Raw genomic sequence first — 15,941 nt, 5'->3', positions numbered from 1 at the left:
CAAGTCCAAGGCCTTCCCGTCCCACCACTACTCTCAGGGCTCCTCAGGGCATCAAATCATGCCCACCACTTACATTTTTACCACTTAGCTAATTATAATATGAATCCATTGGAAAAAAATTTTTAGACAATACAGAAAAGTATAAAATTAATAGTGAACTCCTCCTCCAGGCCTGTCCTTCTCCCACCGTTAGCTGTCTCCATTTGTTTGTCCCAGTGCTGTCCAGAAAAATCTGACCCTCCAACTCTGAGTAGAATTTAATGGCCTCCAGCTGTGAAAGCTGAGGACTTCACCTTCCTTGCTCCCTTCCTTCCTCCACTCCGCCCCACTCCCACCCCCAGTTTGGAGGGATTATTTTTAGTTCTTCTGGTGGTTACCTTTATAACTTCAAGTGAGAAACTTGAGTCAGGATCCGCCAACTCCCCCCCAGGTGAGCTAAGGGGACCCGCCTGCCTTCTCTCTGTCCCTCTGGGACAGGGCTCTGTGGAGGCAAGGGTGGACCCACAGGCAGGATAGGAAGGACCATAAGCACTTTCTGGTCCAGAGTTGCTTTGCTGTTGTTGTTTTAGCACCTAAATCTCATCTTCGGACAAAAGCTGGGACCCAAAGTATGAAACAGTTAAAAGTAGATTTGTGGTGACGGGGGAGAAGGAAACTCATAGGGCCACCCTCTGGCACCGTTCCAGGGGGCGCCACTTACATCCTAGGCTGTGAATGGCTCCCCAGGGCCCAGGACCCTGTCAGCTTCCATCCCTGCCCAGTCCCTGGGGCCACCTGTCCTCACATGTGACCAGTGAGACTCCAGGGCTCAGGGCACCCAGGGGGATGGCTTTGCTGCTGGGGGTGCACCCAGGGCTAGTAAACACGGCTGGCTCTCCTCTCTCCCCCTGAATGATGGCTCTGAGACAGGTCCCAGAAACCCAGAAACCTGAGCACATCCCAGCAGGGGCTGTAAAAGGTAGTTCCTTGGTTTGGTAGGATTGTTTTTTCCTGGACCCAGCTCCCCGCTGAAGGTCAGTGCTGCTGGGTGAGTTGTCCTCTCCTGCCCGTCTCTCTCGAGCCCACCAGCTCAGGCCTCCCCGCCTGCACCCACTGAGGCAGCCCACGGCGAGGGTCCCCCAGGCTCAGGGCCCTGTGTCTCAGCAGCCCTGGAACTCTTCTCTTGGCACTGCAGCTCCGAGGCTCCCAGGCCTCAGCCTTCCTCAGACCCCTCTCTGCTTCCTGCCTGTCCCTTGTCTGGGGTCCTCAGATTTCTTCCTGTCCATGCAGAGTGCCCTGTGATCTCCAGGCTTGTCGCCTTAAATTCCCCATATTTCCGGACAATCTCAAAGGTATATTGCCAGCCTCACCTTCCCTCCAGAGTTCTGCCTACTCAGTGTCCATTTGGACATCTCAACGCATCTCAAATTAATATGTGCCAACCCAGCTCCTGGCTCCTGCCCTGCCTCCACACATGCTCCGCCTCCACCCTTCTTCCTCCCACCAAGTGCAGCCTCCTTCTGCCATGAGGAGGCGGCTTAACTGGCTCTTCCTCCCACATCCCCTTCCCATCCTCTGTGTGGCCACCACCACCACTGTCATGTGACTGCCCTCTCCTCTCACCAGTTGGTTGGGTGATTGCGCCAACCTCTCGCAGGTCTCCTGGCTCCCCCTCCACCTTTGTGCAGTCTCGCCTGCCTGCTCCTGCCCCATGTGCTTCCTGCTTCACCACTCCAGTTCAACACCTGCACCCCAGGCTCCTCCTCCACTGCAGGTGTGGACTCAGTGCCCCCCCATCCTTCTTCAGGACCGTGAGAGGCTCACCCCTCACTCCCTTCAGTGTCCACTTGAATGTCACCATGCCTAAGAAGCCTTCCCCAACCACCCAATATCAAATAGCAGCCACCAACAGGCCTCCCCGCTTACCAATAGCCTGATTCTTTCCTCCTGACACTTAACCAACTCCTGACATGTTATTACAGCTTACTTAATTGTTAATTATCTTGTACACACACACACACACACACACACACACACAGGAACACAGGCTCTGGGTTGGTGAGGCCTGTCCCCCGCCCCTACCCAGCAACCAGGACAGTCGGTAGACAGTGCACATGACAGGTGCACAGTCCACTTTGCTCACCCTACCCTCCCATGGCCATCTCCCTGCGTGAGGCTCAGCCAGCACAGAGAGCTGGAGGGCCAGGTGGTCTGTCTAAAGGAGGGTTCTCCAGCTGGGATGGGAGCCAAGACTAGAGGCTCCCAGCTCTGGTGTCCAGCTGGAGACGACAGGAGGAGGCTCCTTTTGAAACCAGCACAACTCCTAAGCAGAGGCAGGGGAAGTAGAGGAAGAGGCACACACAGAGGAGTTGGGAGGATTGGGAAGGGCTGGGAGGGGCTCCTCCAGGCTGAGACCAGAACCTGCCCAGACAACCACGGCCTGGAGAGGAGGACCTAAGGCGGCCAGAGCTTCTGGGTCTGCTCGGCAGCCTCAACCCATCTCCTTCCACAGGAGGCCTGTTTAAAGGCACAGGCTCTGGAGCCAGGCGGACCTGGGCTTGAGGCCTAGTGGTGTGGCTCCAAACATACCCTCCCTGAGCCTGGGAACCCACCGTGGGCTTCATTTCCTTAGGAAGAATTTTCATAAGGATTCGAGGCAGGCCTGGGTTATTGGTTTACCAGTGGACACCCTGCTTGGTGAAGGCATCTGCCCTTCCCAGCCCTGTAGACGTCCGCAAGCTGGGGAGCCAGCCCCACAGCAGCTCCTGGGGCAAGTGTTGATGAAGTGCGTCCCCTCCACGTGCAACCTGGGACCCCACGTCGTGCCATGACTCAGCCCTTGGGGCTGCTCCCGTGGGCTGTGTGCGGCACAGGGATGGATGGCCTGGCTGGCTGTGTGAATCACTGCATCTTCCTGCCAGCCTGGCCCAGCTCCCTCCTTCCTGGTTTCCTGGATCCCAGCCTGCTTTAGGGCGCACGCCTAACCCATACAGACCCCTCAAGCCCCTCCCGGCATGTGGTCTGGCAGGCAAACTGCAGAGGCCTGGTCTGTCTCCAGAGCCAGTGGTGGCATGGGAGGGGCCATGATGTCCAAGGCCTGGGTCCCAGCAAGGCCCAGCCCCTGCCTGACTGTGTGACCTCTGGGCCTCCCCTCCAGGAGTATCAAATGGGAAGATGTGACAGCCCCCTTGGTACACTCTGAGGCATGTGGAAGAGGCCGGCAGAGCCCAGGTTGCTTCTCAGGGGCACTGGAGGGCGTGGTCAATAGATGGAATCCCAGTCCCCGCTCCTTGCTGGGCGAGGCCTCCACCTTCATAAGGAAACCTAAATTTTCTAATCTGTAAAATAGTGCATTTAACTCAGGAAATTAAGGATGAAACCTGATCACACTTGTAAAGAATAGAACCTAACTGCTGGTCATCATTATCTTAAGATGAAGGAATGACAAACAGTCTTATAAACACGTTAGGCTAGTTGGAAGGTCTGATCTTGTCTGAGTGTGCCTGGAGCCGTGCGCGTGGCCCTAGGTCTGAGTTAGAGGCTCTCTGAGAATGTGCAGCCAGGGGGTGAGCTCCTCTTCCTCAGCTGCCGCCCCCACGCCTGGTCCTGGACCAGGCGGTGCCGTCCTTCCACTGTGGCCCTCGAGGTGCCCTGGCCAGGACTGGCTCTGAGGGGGATGGCTGTGCCCAGCACTTGGTCCACAGGCCCCTGTGTGTTGCTGTCCCCAGCTACCTGGACAGCCTGGATCGGATCGGGGCAGCCGACTACCAGCCCACCGAGCAAGACATCCTCCGAACCAGGGTCAAAACCACCGGCATCGTAGAAACCCACTTCACGTTCAAGAACCTCCACTTCAGGTGAGGCAGGGAGGCTCCTGAGCCCTGTGGGTGTCTAGGAGATGGGTGTCACCAGCCCCTCGGCCTCAGCTCGTCAGGATATCGCCCTGCCTCAGGGGGCTTCCAAGAGAAGGGAACTGTCTGTGTGCCTCTCTTCCACCAAGTTCAGGGGCTGAGATGAGCAAGGAGACTTCCTGGTAGCGGGGTCCTGGAGTGGGGCTCTGAGGAACAGGGAGGATTTAAGTGGACAAAAGAGAGGAGTCTTGTCCCTAGGTGGCTTCTGAGGAGGAGGAGGGGGAGGGTGGACCACCCAGGTGGCCCCTTGAAAGCCGCCTTTTAGGAGGGGTGGGGAATGAGGTAGGTGAATCCAATCACCATGTGTGTGACCCCAAGGACCCACATCATCTCAGTGCTGGAAGGGGCTTGGAGACCAGCTGACGCACTCTCTCCAGGTACATATGGGGAAACCAAGGCCTGAAAGGAGCAAAGCTGTCCCCAGGCATACAACATAACTCCAGCCCAGGGACTGAGCACCTCAGAACAGGGTCTGAGGCATGAGGTTGGACTTCTCAGGCCCTGCTGGAGGGTTGTACCACCACCTGGGGTCACCTTCATGCAGTGAGGCAGTGATGGCCACCCTGCCCTGGGGATGGCTGTGGTCAGTCTGTCTGCACCTGGAGCCTCGCAGCATGTGTGCGGCCCATCCTCCCCCCACCTGCCTGGGCCCCACTGCCCACCACTCCCAGCTTCCCTGTGTCCCTGGCAGGCTGTTCGACGTCGGGGGCCAACGATCTGAACGCAAAAAGTGGATCCACTGCTTCGAGGACGTCACGGCCATCATCTTCTGCGTCGCGCTCAGCGGCTATGACCAGGTGCTCCACGAAGACGAGACCACGGTGAGTGGCCCTGGGCCCGCCCAGCCTGAAGGGCACCGACAGGATTGGCCACCCTCGGCCTCAGTGGCCCACAGCGGCTCTGGGGCAGGGCCCTGCAGTGGCTGGGGTTCTGTCATTGGGCGGGCCATGCCCGCTCCCTCTTCTGACTTTGTTGCCCAGCAAACGCCTGGTGATGCAGGCGCAGCACAGGCAGCCACAGGCCGTCCTGCTCAGAGGCCATGTGCGGACCGATCACGGACATCCCTGCAGGCTCTGGGTCTCAGGCACTAAGTGCCTCTTCAGTAAACACAGCAGAATCACAGAGGTCGTCAGGCCAGAACCAAATTAAGCAAATCCTAAAAGAAATCAGGGTGCAGTTGAACAAAATTGTAAGACAGAAATAGTGGTTCTTGGCTCTGATGGCCCTCCCTGAGCAGGGGACGGACAGGCTGCTGCCAGGTATGGTGGACAGAGCTGGCGGCGGGAAGGGCAGTGGGAGGTGGCCTGCTGGGGACTGACAGCCGGGCCATGGTTCCCTCCTCTGGAGGACGCCAGCCAAGGTTCTGCCTTCCGTCGATGCATCTGCAGTCTGGGGCCTTGGAGAACTGCCAGGCTGGTTTTCGGGGGCGCCTTCACCTGGGGTGGGCACTGCCTTTATCTAGGCCTGGTCCTAGTTTGCTGCCGAATTCGGCAGCACTCTATGCCGCAGTTACTGGTATCTGTCAAAGGGGTGTAAGGGTAGTACCTGCCTGGTGGGCGTCGGCAGTAGAGCGAGAGAATTTGCAAGAAATACCTGTAACCGTTTCTGGCGCAGTAGCACTGAGCTGGTGGTTGAATTGTCATGGGGATTTATTGTCCTGGGCTGGGGGACCCGCTGAGCAGCCCCTGTGTGGGCTGCAGCCCACAGAGCAGCGGGCCTTCTGCAGAGCCTGCAGGGGAAGCCGGTGTTGGCCTGGTGCACCTGCAGGATCTCCACAGACAGCCACCTGCTGGAGTCGGACTGGTGGGCTGGGGGTCACACCCTGGGCAGTCGGTAGTTCCTTCAGTCTGAAGCGCGCACAGACCCGTGGCCCCAAGGCTGGGTTTGTCATGGTGAGCCTTGAACAAGGTCTGCCTTCTCGCTAGATCTGTCTCCCCGTCAGTCCTGGCCCGCTGGTCCCACAGGGCTGCTGTGGAGATCTGAGGGGGTTTAGGACGTGGGCTGAAAGGTGCAGTGCTGACAGGAGGAGGAGCCGCCGTCCTGAGGGACTTAACGCAGCGATGGGGCTTTGGGCAGATTGGGGCCAGAGCTGCTGGCTGGGTGGGTGACGCAGACTCGCATCATGTGCCGGCCTTTCCCCCGCGCCCTTCCTCCTTCAGGCCCAGCTGCACCCCTGAGACGGGCATCAGCAAAGCCTCTCAGGTCCTGCCTTGTTCCAGGGGAGGCTCTGGGGCCCCAGCTATGCAGCTCTTTCTGGTAACACAGTCACGATTCTCAGTGGCCTCGGTAGGTCACTAGACCCAGACCCACTGATCACCCCAAAGCCCAGGTGGGATCCTGCTGCCCCCACGAGGCACCTGCACACAGGGACTCCCTGGCACGTCTCTCACTGTTCTGTTGTCGACTTTTGTGCTTTTGGCTTTTGGACCCACTGTTCGCGATCCGCTTGGCCACCCCCGTGGTCTGAGCTCCACTGGGCTCATCTTCTCCCACCAACAGCGCCCAGGAGGGGGAAGAAGGGCTAGTGCAGTGAGTGCAGCCGTGCATTTCAAAGAAAGCAAAGGGCCCTCCTCCCTGAACAGGCCTCTCCTCGGGAACCTGCCCAGCTCAACCCCAAGTCACAGGCCCATCGGCCCCGGGGCAGGAGCTCGCACTGGCCTCTGGAGCACAAGGCAGAAGCGGAGGGACATCTAGGCGGGTCTAGCAGCCATGGGGCCCCAAGCTCCATGGCCCTTGGGTCTCCAGTGCACACGGCGTGGTGCCGGGCCTCGCACTCAAACGGCCTTCCTGGGCTGCCCGCCTGGCCAGCCCTCACTCCTCACCAGGGCCCATCCTGGGGTACTTCCCTCCAGGTTCCTCTGCCTTTTTTCTCGCCTTCCTGCCTTCACTGTTTCTCTCCCTCACCTCCCTCCTTCTCCCCTGTTTCCCTGCCCTACTTCACAAGGGCTGGAGCAGAGGACCTTGGGGAAGCAAAGGCACGTGGAGCCACAGCCAGGAACGGGCTCTTCCGGGGGCCCTCTCCACCCAGGAAGGAGCAATAAGCCCCTCCGGGACACAGGAACTGGCTTTGCACAAAAGCAGCTCATTGCCATGGTGACCGCAAGAACAGCGTCGTTGACGTAGAACTGAGCAAACATCTGTATGTCCAGGGACAGGCAGTGGCGTTGGGCAGCTGGGAAGTCTGGTGGCTGTGGCCTAGGGCCTGCTGTGTGAGTGTGACAGCTGCTCCACTGGCTCCTCCATAAAGTGGGGCCCGCGATGGAACCGCCTCGTGGGCAGCAGTGAGGACCCCGGGCTCGGGGCTGTGAGAGTGCCCGCCCTTGGGACAGTTCACTTGGGAGGTGGCAGCTGTGGGGCAGTGCTGTCCAGGCGCACGGCTTCAGGACAAGCTGTGGGACGCGGACCCTCTGTCCCTGGAAGGCAAGAGCTACACCCTGGTGACCAGGCCTTGGTCCTCAGCCTTCCTCTCTGGTCAGCCCTGCACCTCCCTCCAAGGCCTGGGGCGAGGATTGGGGCGGCCCAAGGAAAAAGTGTCTGGAGGCAACTCCGGGAGCCCGGCCAGGAGCCCTGGGCTAGTGTCTGCCCACCCACCGGCCGGCCACCCTGTCCACTGCAGCCTGGACCCCAGTGGCCCTGGGCCTCAGCCTGCCAGCCGCCACTGCACCACCAGTACCGTGTCACCGCCGCCTGCAGGGCCTTAACTTGCCAAACACAGACCAAAACCATGAGCAGATTTTGAGAGACCCTCCAAGCCGGGCAGGTATGGAGTGCCTCCTCCCAGTTGAAACCATCAGCTAAGAGTTGAAAGCAGCAGGTGTCAGGGCACCGCCGGGGGACTTTGCTGTGAAGCCTGCTCCCCCACCACCCCACACTCCTCACCAGCCACTCTGCTTAGGCTGGTCCTTCCCACCCTCGCCTTCCATCTCCAGCCACGCAGTCCACAGTCCCAGGGTGGCCGTGGCCTCTGTGAGCTGCACGGGGGCCTCCAGAGGGACTGGCTTTGATTTCCCAGCCTGAGACTGGTTGAACCAATTTGGGTTTTGCTTTTTTTTTCTCTCTTTCTCTCTCTCTCTCTCTCATGTTCTCTCCTGGGTTTTTATCTTCCTCTCTGTTTTAATCTGTTTTGCTGGCTTTCATCTTGGGGTTCTCCTGGCCCCTCTATTGAGAAACAAGCCCCAATAAGCAACTCAGCCAGAACGGCCCATGGCCCAGCCAACCCACCCAATCTCCAGCCGCACCAAGGCCACAGCAAGATCACCCCCCCGACGCTGTCCCCCAGGTGTCTGCTTCCAACTCTGGATTAATTCGAGGACCTCTTAGTCCTCGGTTAATGTTTCCCAAATGAATGCGTGTACCCTCCCACCCCTGCTGGCGAAACTGAATGAGACCTGGTGGAGAAATCTGCATGCCTGCGGTCCCGTGTGGACATGTGGATGGTGGCGCGGCCCTGCCTCTGCGTGCATGGTGCATGTCCTCTCCGTGGGCTGGAGTCCCTCCAGTGACCTTGCTACCCCATCCTGGGTCAGCCCTCTTCGGGGAGGGGCAGCGTTCCCTACCCTGCCGCCCTGCTCCGCCCCACCTGCCTGTGTGTGGAATGCAGCAGGGCCACGTCCTTGTCCTTGTGGGTCCCCCCATCTCCGTCCCTGGTGGCGTGTCCAGCCGCGCTGGTGGACTTTCCCTTTGCTTGTCCCGCTGTGTCACTGGCCGCGGTAAGTCAGGGCCCTGGGCGCCCCCAGCCCTCACTCGCCTCTCCGCTCTGTTGCAGAACCGCATGCACGAATCCCTGAAGCTCTTCGACAGTATCTGCAACAACAAGTGGTTCACAGACACGTCCATCATCCTCTTTCTTAACAAGAAGGACATCTTTGAAGAAAAGATCAAGAAGTCCCCGCTAACCATCTGCTTTCCTGAGTACACAGGTAGAGACCGCCGCTCCTCACAGGGGCCACACTGGCTTCTGAGGGGGCTCCATCTCCCCTTCCCATGCTCTACCGACTCATGGGATTCTACTGCGGAGAATCCGACACAAAACCGAAGGCGGGGAGGGGGTCCACCCCCAGAATGTGCTGTGCTGAGGGGGCCAGGGCAGCCAGCGTGGGCTATCTGGTCAGCAGAGGCAGGGCTGGACTCCTAGCTCTGCCATTAACAGGCTGTGTGATCTCGGCAGCCTCTCGGACCCCCAGCTCGGTCACCTGTAAATAGAGATTATCAGTATGGTGGCAACACACAATGATGAGGGGGCTAAGGGAGCAGGGGCTCCGAGTCTGGTAGCCCAAGTTCATGACCCCCATGTCTGCCACTCACAGGCAGTTATGTAACCTCGCAGAGCCTCACTTTCCACATCTTTGAGATGGGGATATCACTGTGATTATCCAGCCCTCCCTCCCAGAGCTCCCAGGAGGACAGAGTGGGCTAAGGAATGGGGGTTTTAGCATGGCAGCTGGTGCATAGTAAGTGCTCACTAAACAGTAGCTGTTACACTTACAACTGTGATTATAACTGAAAAATATCATGACAGCACCTCCCACACGGGTAGTTACAAGAGTCAAATGGCCTGTTGGATGTGAGAGAGCTTCACAAGCAGCAGAGACCAGGGCCTCCCTGTGGAGGGTACTGAGCATGATGGAGACCGCCCCATTAGTGTTACCATGGGTTTACCTGCCTGACAGGGGCCCCCACACAGCAGCAGCATGGCTGGAATTGCCCAAGTGCCTGGTCAGAGAGGCGAGTGAAGGCAGAGGTGGGCACCCCCAGCCGCACCAGTCCCCACCTGGAGAGCACAGGGGCAGGTGGGCCTGCTAGGGGATCCGCCAGGCCTAGCCCCACGTCCCCAGGAGTGGACTTGGGGCCTGTCCTTGGAGCCAGACAAGCGGCAAAGCTCACTCTGTCTCCCCCTCCCTCAAGATCAGGCTGACTGCCCATGGGCCAGGCCCCCAGCAGCACGCAGCCAGAAGTAGGGTGGGCTCTGCATCCCCCACGCCTGCCAGTCAGCCTCCTTTTAGTCACATGTAAGTTGAGGGTCTATGGATCTCACCCTGGGTGACCTGGGCTATGGCCCCTGGGGCAGCCGAATCAGGCAGGGTGAGTCACCAAGGCTGATTTGGTGCTGACGAGGCCCCAGGAACAGTCTCTTTCAACTCCAGTCCAGATGTAGGAAAGAGCTAAATCCTGGTGGTCTGGTAGACCCTGCTGGCCTGTACTACATGTCGGGGGGCTGGGTTGCCCCTGCAGGCATGCCACTCCCTGGCCTCCAGTCTGCACAGCAGCCACCCTGCTTAGCCCTGTGGCTCCACAGTGTAGCCCCTCCCATCCTCCCTCAGCGGTTGTGGCAGCCAGGAGTCCCATTGTGTTCCTCCCCAAACAGCAGCTGCTCTCCTGGAAACCCCTCTCCCTGGGCTCCCCCAGGTACAGAGCTGTATGGCAGTCAAGAAGGTAGGTAGGGGGCGAGCCAGACAGTTCTGAGTCCCCGATGGTGAACACAAGAAGGAGGAGGAGGGAAGGAGGGCGGGGTGGGTGGGCAGTGAGAGGAAGGTGGAAGGCAGCCAAGGCAGCTCACAGGTGCCACACAGTGTCCACCCACCTTGCCCAGCGGTGGCCTGGGAGGTAGGTGTCTCTGCCTCTCTGCGGAGTCATAGCCGGGAGAGGACAGCCATGCATCATCAGCCAGGGGCTGGCGCCGACCTCTGAACCTGTGTGAGGGCTGGTTCAGGCTTCTTTGGGCAGGACCCACAGGAAGAAAGAACGTTGCATTGGGAGCCCATAGATGCACATATAAAACGAAACAGGAGTTCCACAAAGCAGTACCACCCTTAATGCAGGGGGCCCGGTGAGGCTGGGTCTCGTTTCCTTCGTTGTGTTGGAACTGCAGGTGCACCACTGACTTGATTTCATGACCTGCTATTGACTGAGCTGAGCTGTCAAGCTCCCTGCCTCCCTCCACCCCATTAGATGTCTCCTGCAGGGTTGTCACTGAGAGGCCCTCAGTGCCTGCTCCCCGGCCTGAGGCCCGACAGACACCCTGGCGGAGGCCTCGCCTCACCAGCTCCGCACTTGGTCTCTCCCACAGGCCCCAATGCCTTCACAGAAGCCGTGGCTTATATCCAGGCCCAGTACGAGAGCAAGAACAAGTCAGCCCACAAGGAGATCTACACCCACGTCACCTGTGCCACCGACACCAACAACATCCAGTTTGTCTTTGACGCCGTGACGGACGTCATCATCGCCAAAAACCTTCGGGGCTGTGGCCTCTACTGAGCCTTGGCCTCGCCGCCCAGCCGCCCACTGCCCTCCCCAGCCTGCTGCCCGCCCCCCGGCCCTGGAACCAGAGCTCCACCACTTCCTGGACCACTTTCTGCACTTGACAAAGAAGCACCAGCGTCTGGCACCGAGAGGGGAGGAGGAAGCACCCTCACGGCCGCCCCAGCCCCAGACATCAGAACACGTGGTAACGGGGCTGGCAGGGAGCCAAGTGCCCGCGCCACGCCTAGTTGGGCGGCTCATGTCTGCGCGCCGTTCACTGACCTCTGCTTCATCTCTGAGTGTTTTCCCCACCAGGGAGAGGGGTGTAGGGACCAAGGCCGCCGTTGAGCCCAGAATGGGCATGCCCGACACTTAGTGACTTGTGCTCAGAGTCCCAGGGTCTTCTCCTGTCTTTTGAGATTGTGCAGGTGGTGGGGGTGGCCCTGGGACAAGGTGCTGGCAGGGGTGGGGCAGTGGGAGCCACTGCTCGGCTCTTCTGGGGGTCTCTCTGGTGGAGGGCAGCTCTGTCACCAAAAGCCAGGGTGGGGCCAGGCCAGCTATGTGTGGGTCTGGGGGCTCCATCCTTGACAAGTGCCTCCTTCCTCCTCCCCTGGGACCTCGGCCCCTTGACACAAGCCCTTCCTTCTCTGGGCCTTCTTTCCTTCATACCCTTGGGGCTCCCCAGTGCCCTCCTGGGGAACCTCCATCCCTGACTCCTCATAGGTCTGGAAATGTTTCTGAGACTGACTTCTGGCAAAAGCATGTGGCAGATGGTAGGAGGGGTCGAGTCCTGTGGTGCCTGGACAAAGGTGGAGGAGGTAGAAGGCAATGGGGGGGCGGACAGGAGATGGAGGGGAAGTGGCTCTTGTGCTGACTAGGATGGGGGCCTTGCGCCCAGTCTTTGCAGGCCCAAGGGTGACCGTCTACTTCTCCCATCACCCAGGTCCCAGGTGGCCACTCAGGAGTGTGAGATGTGCTTTTCCTTCTTGAGTTCACAGTGAATCCAGTGCAGACCAGCAGGGACAGGCAGGAAGCCTTTGGATTGCAGGTTCTCTAGTCAGGGAGGCCCAGGAGAGGTGTGGACACCGCCCCTGTAGCCAATGTCCCAGCTTCCTTCTGTCTTGGTGAAGAAATCATAGTTTATCCACAGCCCTTGGGGTCCTGCCAGCCCTTGGGGGCAGAGGAGGGCAGATGGATGGGCCCAGCACCCTGGAGTGTGTGTTGTGAGGGGCACAGGCTCAAACACGTGCTCAGCCCCTCCTCTGGACAGACTCGTCAGACCCCTTAGAGGGGCTTTGCTGCGGCGATCCCTGAGCAGAAAGGGGTTGGGTAACTCCTCCTGGTGCCCAGGCCCTGACTGGCCTCGGGCAATGAACGTATCTCTTTCTCACCCCTCGGCGCATCCAGTTGGCTGAGGCCACCAGCCAACAGCCCAGCAGACCCTGTATGCTTGGATGGCAGGCTTTGCCTGGGTTGCCACATGCGCCCACAGGAGGAGAGGAGCTGCCCCTTGAGAGGCCTCTGGCTCCCGCCTCACACCCTCTGCTCCTCCAACCTCCACTCTGGGCTCTGTTCCGTCCTGGACCAGGCAGGAGCCCTGGACTCCCAGCACAGCCCCTGACAGCCCCACGGCCAAAGGAGCCCAGGCCAGCAGCTCGGGCTTCTTGTTTCTAACGGACACAGAGCTCTGGGTGCTTGGGAGACCCAGGGCACGTTCCCTAGTGCCAAATGCCCGCAGGGATGGGCACCCCTGGGGCGAGTCCGATCCCCCACCTGGCTCGCTTGCTGCTGCCCCTGGCCTTGTGGGAAATCACAAGGCAGCCTGCCTGCAGGAGCCCCGCCGCCAGCCCAGTCCACTTCAGGTTTGTCTGCCTCGTGTGTGCTGCACCTCATACCAGGTGCTGGGTTGTGGCAGAGGACAGGCCCTGGAGACAGCAGCCTCAGTGTCCTGCACGGGCAGCCCAGGCCAATCAGCTCATCTTGCTCAACAATGAAGACATAGCCGTTCTTTCCTGGCACCACCACCCTGGGTGTGGCCAGCTCTGCCCTGTGGCCCCAGATTCAAAAGCAGCTGACAAGAAGGGGATGCTGGCCAAGCCCCACCTCTAATGCCTTTGCCCTGGAGGTGGGAGTCCCTGGCTCTCCAGGCCCAGGGCTCTCCATCGCCCAGCTTAGTCCCTCAAACCACAGTGACTAGGGTGACAGGCAGGTGAGAGGACCCCAGGTCCCGGCCACCCCCCACCATCTGCAGCATTAGGGGGCTGGGAGTGGGCTGCTTGGGTCTCCCTGCCCTTGTGTCCCCTGTGCTGCCTTTTCTCTCTCGGATGCTCTGCCCTGCTCCGTTTCTTGCTCTGTCTCACCCTCCGACCCTGGCCTGCCCAGGGCGTCCTTGGCCATGTGGTAGAAGCCCCCAGTGAGCAGGTGTCTGGGGCGAAATTCCCTCCCTGTCCACCATGTCTCCCGTCCACGTCGTTGCTGGTGGCTTCGCTGCAGGGAGGGATGGCTGAGGGGACAAATGAGTTCTGGCTCCGTCGTGGATGTGGATGTGGGAGAGATGTTACGAGTGACCAGACATTGGTGAGTCTCTCATTCCACAGTGGCCCAGTATGTGCCCCACAGGGGCCGTGCTTAAATTCTCTAAATCAAGCCAAGGAGAAACTGATTTCTATCAGGGGCGCCGTTGCCAAGCCCGTGACAATTGTGCCTGCCATCTAGGTGCCTGTGGGCAGGTTCTGTGCCCTCACAAGAGCCAGGTATTGGCCTTCGCACCACGAACTGAGAGAGGACCCGGCCTGACTGGAGGGGACAGTGCCCGAGGCCCAGGGAAGGGCTCTGGCCTGAGGAGGGTGTAGGGTCTGCCCCAGCCCTGTGCAGACAGCCCAGGCTGGGGCCTCTGGCCAACAGTTTTGACATTCTGTTCCATGGCCACCTCCCACAGAGCCCAGGATGCCTGGTGCCCTGTCCCTGTCCCTCCCCTCTAGCCCTAGCAGAGCTTGAGGGCCCATGGCCACATGCTTCTACCATGGGGCAGTGGGCAGAGCCCAGGCAGAAGACCACCACCATGTATGCTACCAGGAGGCAGCTCTGCCTCCCAGCCTCTCCCCCAAGTCCATCTCCACACCCCACTGAGGGGACCTGGAGGCAGCCATGCCCTCCACAACTGCACTGGACATCAGTGAGCCTCCCCGGGGCCAGTCAGCAGCCACAAGTGCCCTCCCTACCCAGAGCCCCCATAACCAGGCTGTCCTTAAACCCCCAACAGGGAAGACCCAGGAGTCAGCTCACCCAAGCTCATCCAAGCCCTTCTCTCCTGCCAGGATGCGTCCTGCACAGGGAGGGTACCCACTGCTCCCCTCACAGGGTGACAGTCTGTGCCCCAGTGGTTGATTCTTCCTTTTCTCTAGCATGCATCCTTCCTGACTCATCCCCCGTCCTTTGGTCTGACCTAGCACCCTCTTCAACCCTCCTGGTGAGTAAATCCACCACAATTTGAGCCTTGGTCTCCAGACCAGGTAGTGGCCTGCCAAGTACCCTCTTCTGAGAAATCTGGCATGTAAGGCCTCTTTGAGCCGCCTCTGCTCTTCCCTAAGCCTTCTGGAAGCCTTCAGGCGTAACCTGGCAGTTCTCAGGAACTGAGCCCTGAGGCTCCAGCTCCATGGCCACCAGAGGTTCAGTCTAGGGTGCCAAAGGTCCACACACCCGCCCCTTGACAGTCACAAGCCTCCAGAGTGAAGGGTCCCAGCAGCCCAGGGCAGTGAGACACAATGGCCAGACCAGGAACAGGGCCAAGTTGTGAACTGCTGCCACCCACTCCCTGCCCCCAGCGAGGCAAGTCCTGAACCCTCTTGCCCAGGGGGTCCCGATAGACCCCACCTCAGCCCAATGAAGGCCCCTGTCAAGGGAGGAGCTGGTCAAGGCAGAAGCAGAAAGGCCTCCCCTGGCCCAGTGCGCCCAGACCACCAGCGTGAACCCACACGCTTTCTCAGCAGAGCCCATCTCTCATCCCCCTCTGCCTGCTCCTGCTGCCTCCCGAGCAGCCAGGCCCTTCACCTCCCGGTCTTCTCTGCCTCAGCCCTGCACCCCCTGCCCCTCCTCCTCCCCACCTGGCTGTGGCCCTGGCTGGCCTGCTCCCCTCCCTGTGCCTGGCAGAGGTGGGCTCAGGTCCCAGGCCCCCCGTCCTTAGCAAACCTCTCTTAGGTGCAGCGGTCCCACCCCCATCACCCCCCACCGCCACCCACCCCACATTAACTGTGATTTTGTAAGAGTGACTCGTTGGTTTAATAAATCTTCAGTCATTGTGATAATTTATCGGCTGCCATAATGCATTTATTAGTCAACCACTGTTAATAAAAAGTGCCGGCTTCTCCTAGCATGAGTGTGGTGTGTTGTGTCAGTGCCAGGGAGCTTCCTTCCTCCAGGCGCCCCCATGCCACACGTCCTGGGGCCGGACTGCACTGGGGGCTGTCTGGCACAGGGGGCGCGCCCTGTGGGGACTGGGGCTGCCTGTCCCGCGCCCAGCCCACCTTTGTGCGGGCCATGCCACTGCTCCGCTGAAGCCTGGGGCCTCCTGGAGACTGAGGGAGAAGGAAGGTGTTGGGCAAGGGTGGGTGCCGTCAGCTGGCTGTGGCCCTTGGCTCCCTTCTCTTTTCTCAGATGTGGCTTCTCCCATTTTGAATGGGTTCCAGCATCCCTGTTCTCCAGGCAAGCTTGTAAAGACAAACCAGGCTCTTGGCTCCTTGGTGATGGGTTCCAGTGGGTACGGCGGGATGGCAGTCAGGCCTGCGGGGTGCAGAGGGGGTCTCAGTGCCGGCG

General features: G+C 59.9%; 1 protein-coding gene across 2 annotated transcripts in view; it reads left to right on the top strand.

The window, feature by feature from the left end:
* The window catches only part of GNAO1 (G protein subunit alpha o1), a 152,369-nt gene that overhangs the window by 128,070 nt on the left and 8,358 nt on the right, over positions 1-15,941 (top strand). Inside the window, exons 5-8 of one of the 2 annotated variants that reach the window (XM_010967333.3) lie at positions 3,708-3,836; positions 4,582-4,711; positions 8,656-8,809; positions 10,957-15,499. In XM_010967333.3, the coding sequence (XP_010965635.1) occupies positions 3,708-3,836; positions 4,582-4,711; positions 8,656-8,809; positions 10,957-11,144 (601 nt within the window). In that variant the 3' untranslated portion in view covers positions 11,145-15,499. Of the gene's footprint in view, positions 1-3,707; positions 3,837-4,581; positions 4,712-8,655; positions 8,810-10,956; positions 15,500-15,941 lie in introns of those variants that run through there. The other variant, XM_074370717.1, reaches the window with a different exon arrangement.

This window comes from Camelus bactrianus, chromosome 9 (assembly GCF_048773025.1).
Source record: "Camelus bactrianus isolate YW-2024 breed Bactrian camel chromosome 9, ASM4877302v1, whole genome shotgun sequence".
Taxonomy (NCBI): Eukaryota; Metazoa; Chordata; class Mammalia; order Artiodactyla; family Camelidae; genus Camelus; species Camelus bactrianus.
Note: the sequence above shows the minus strand (reverse complement) of the source record. Positions and strands in the feature narration are given on the sequence as shown.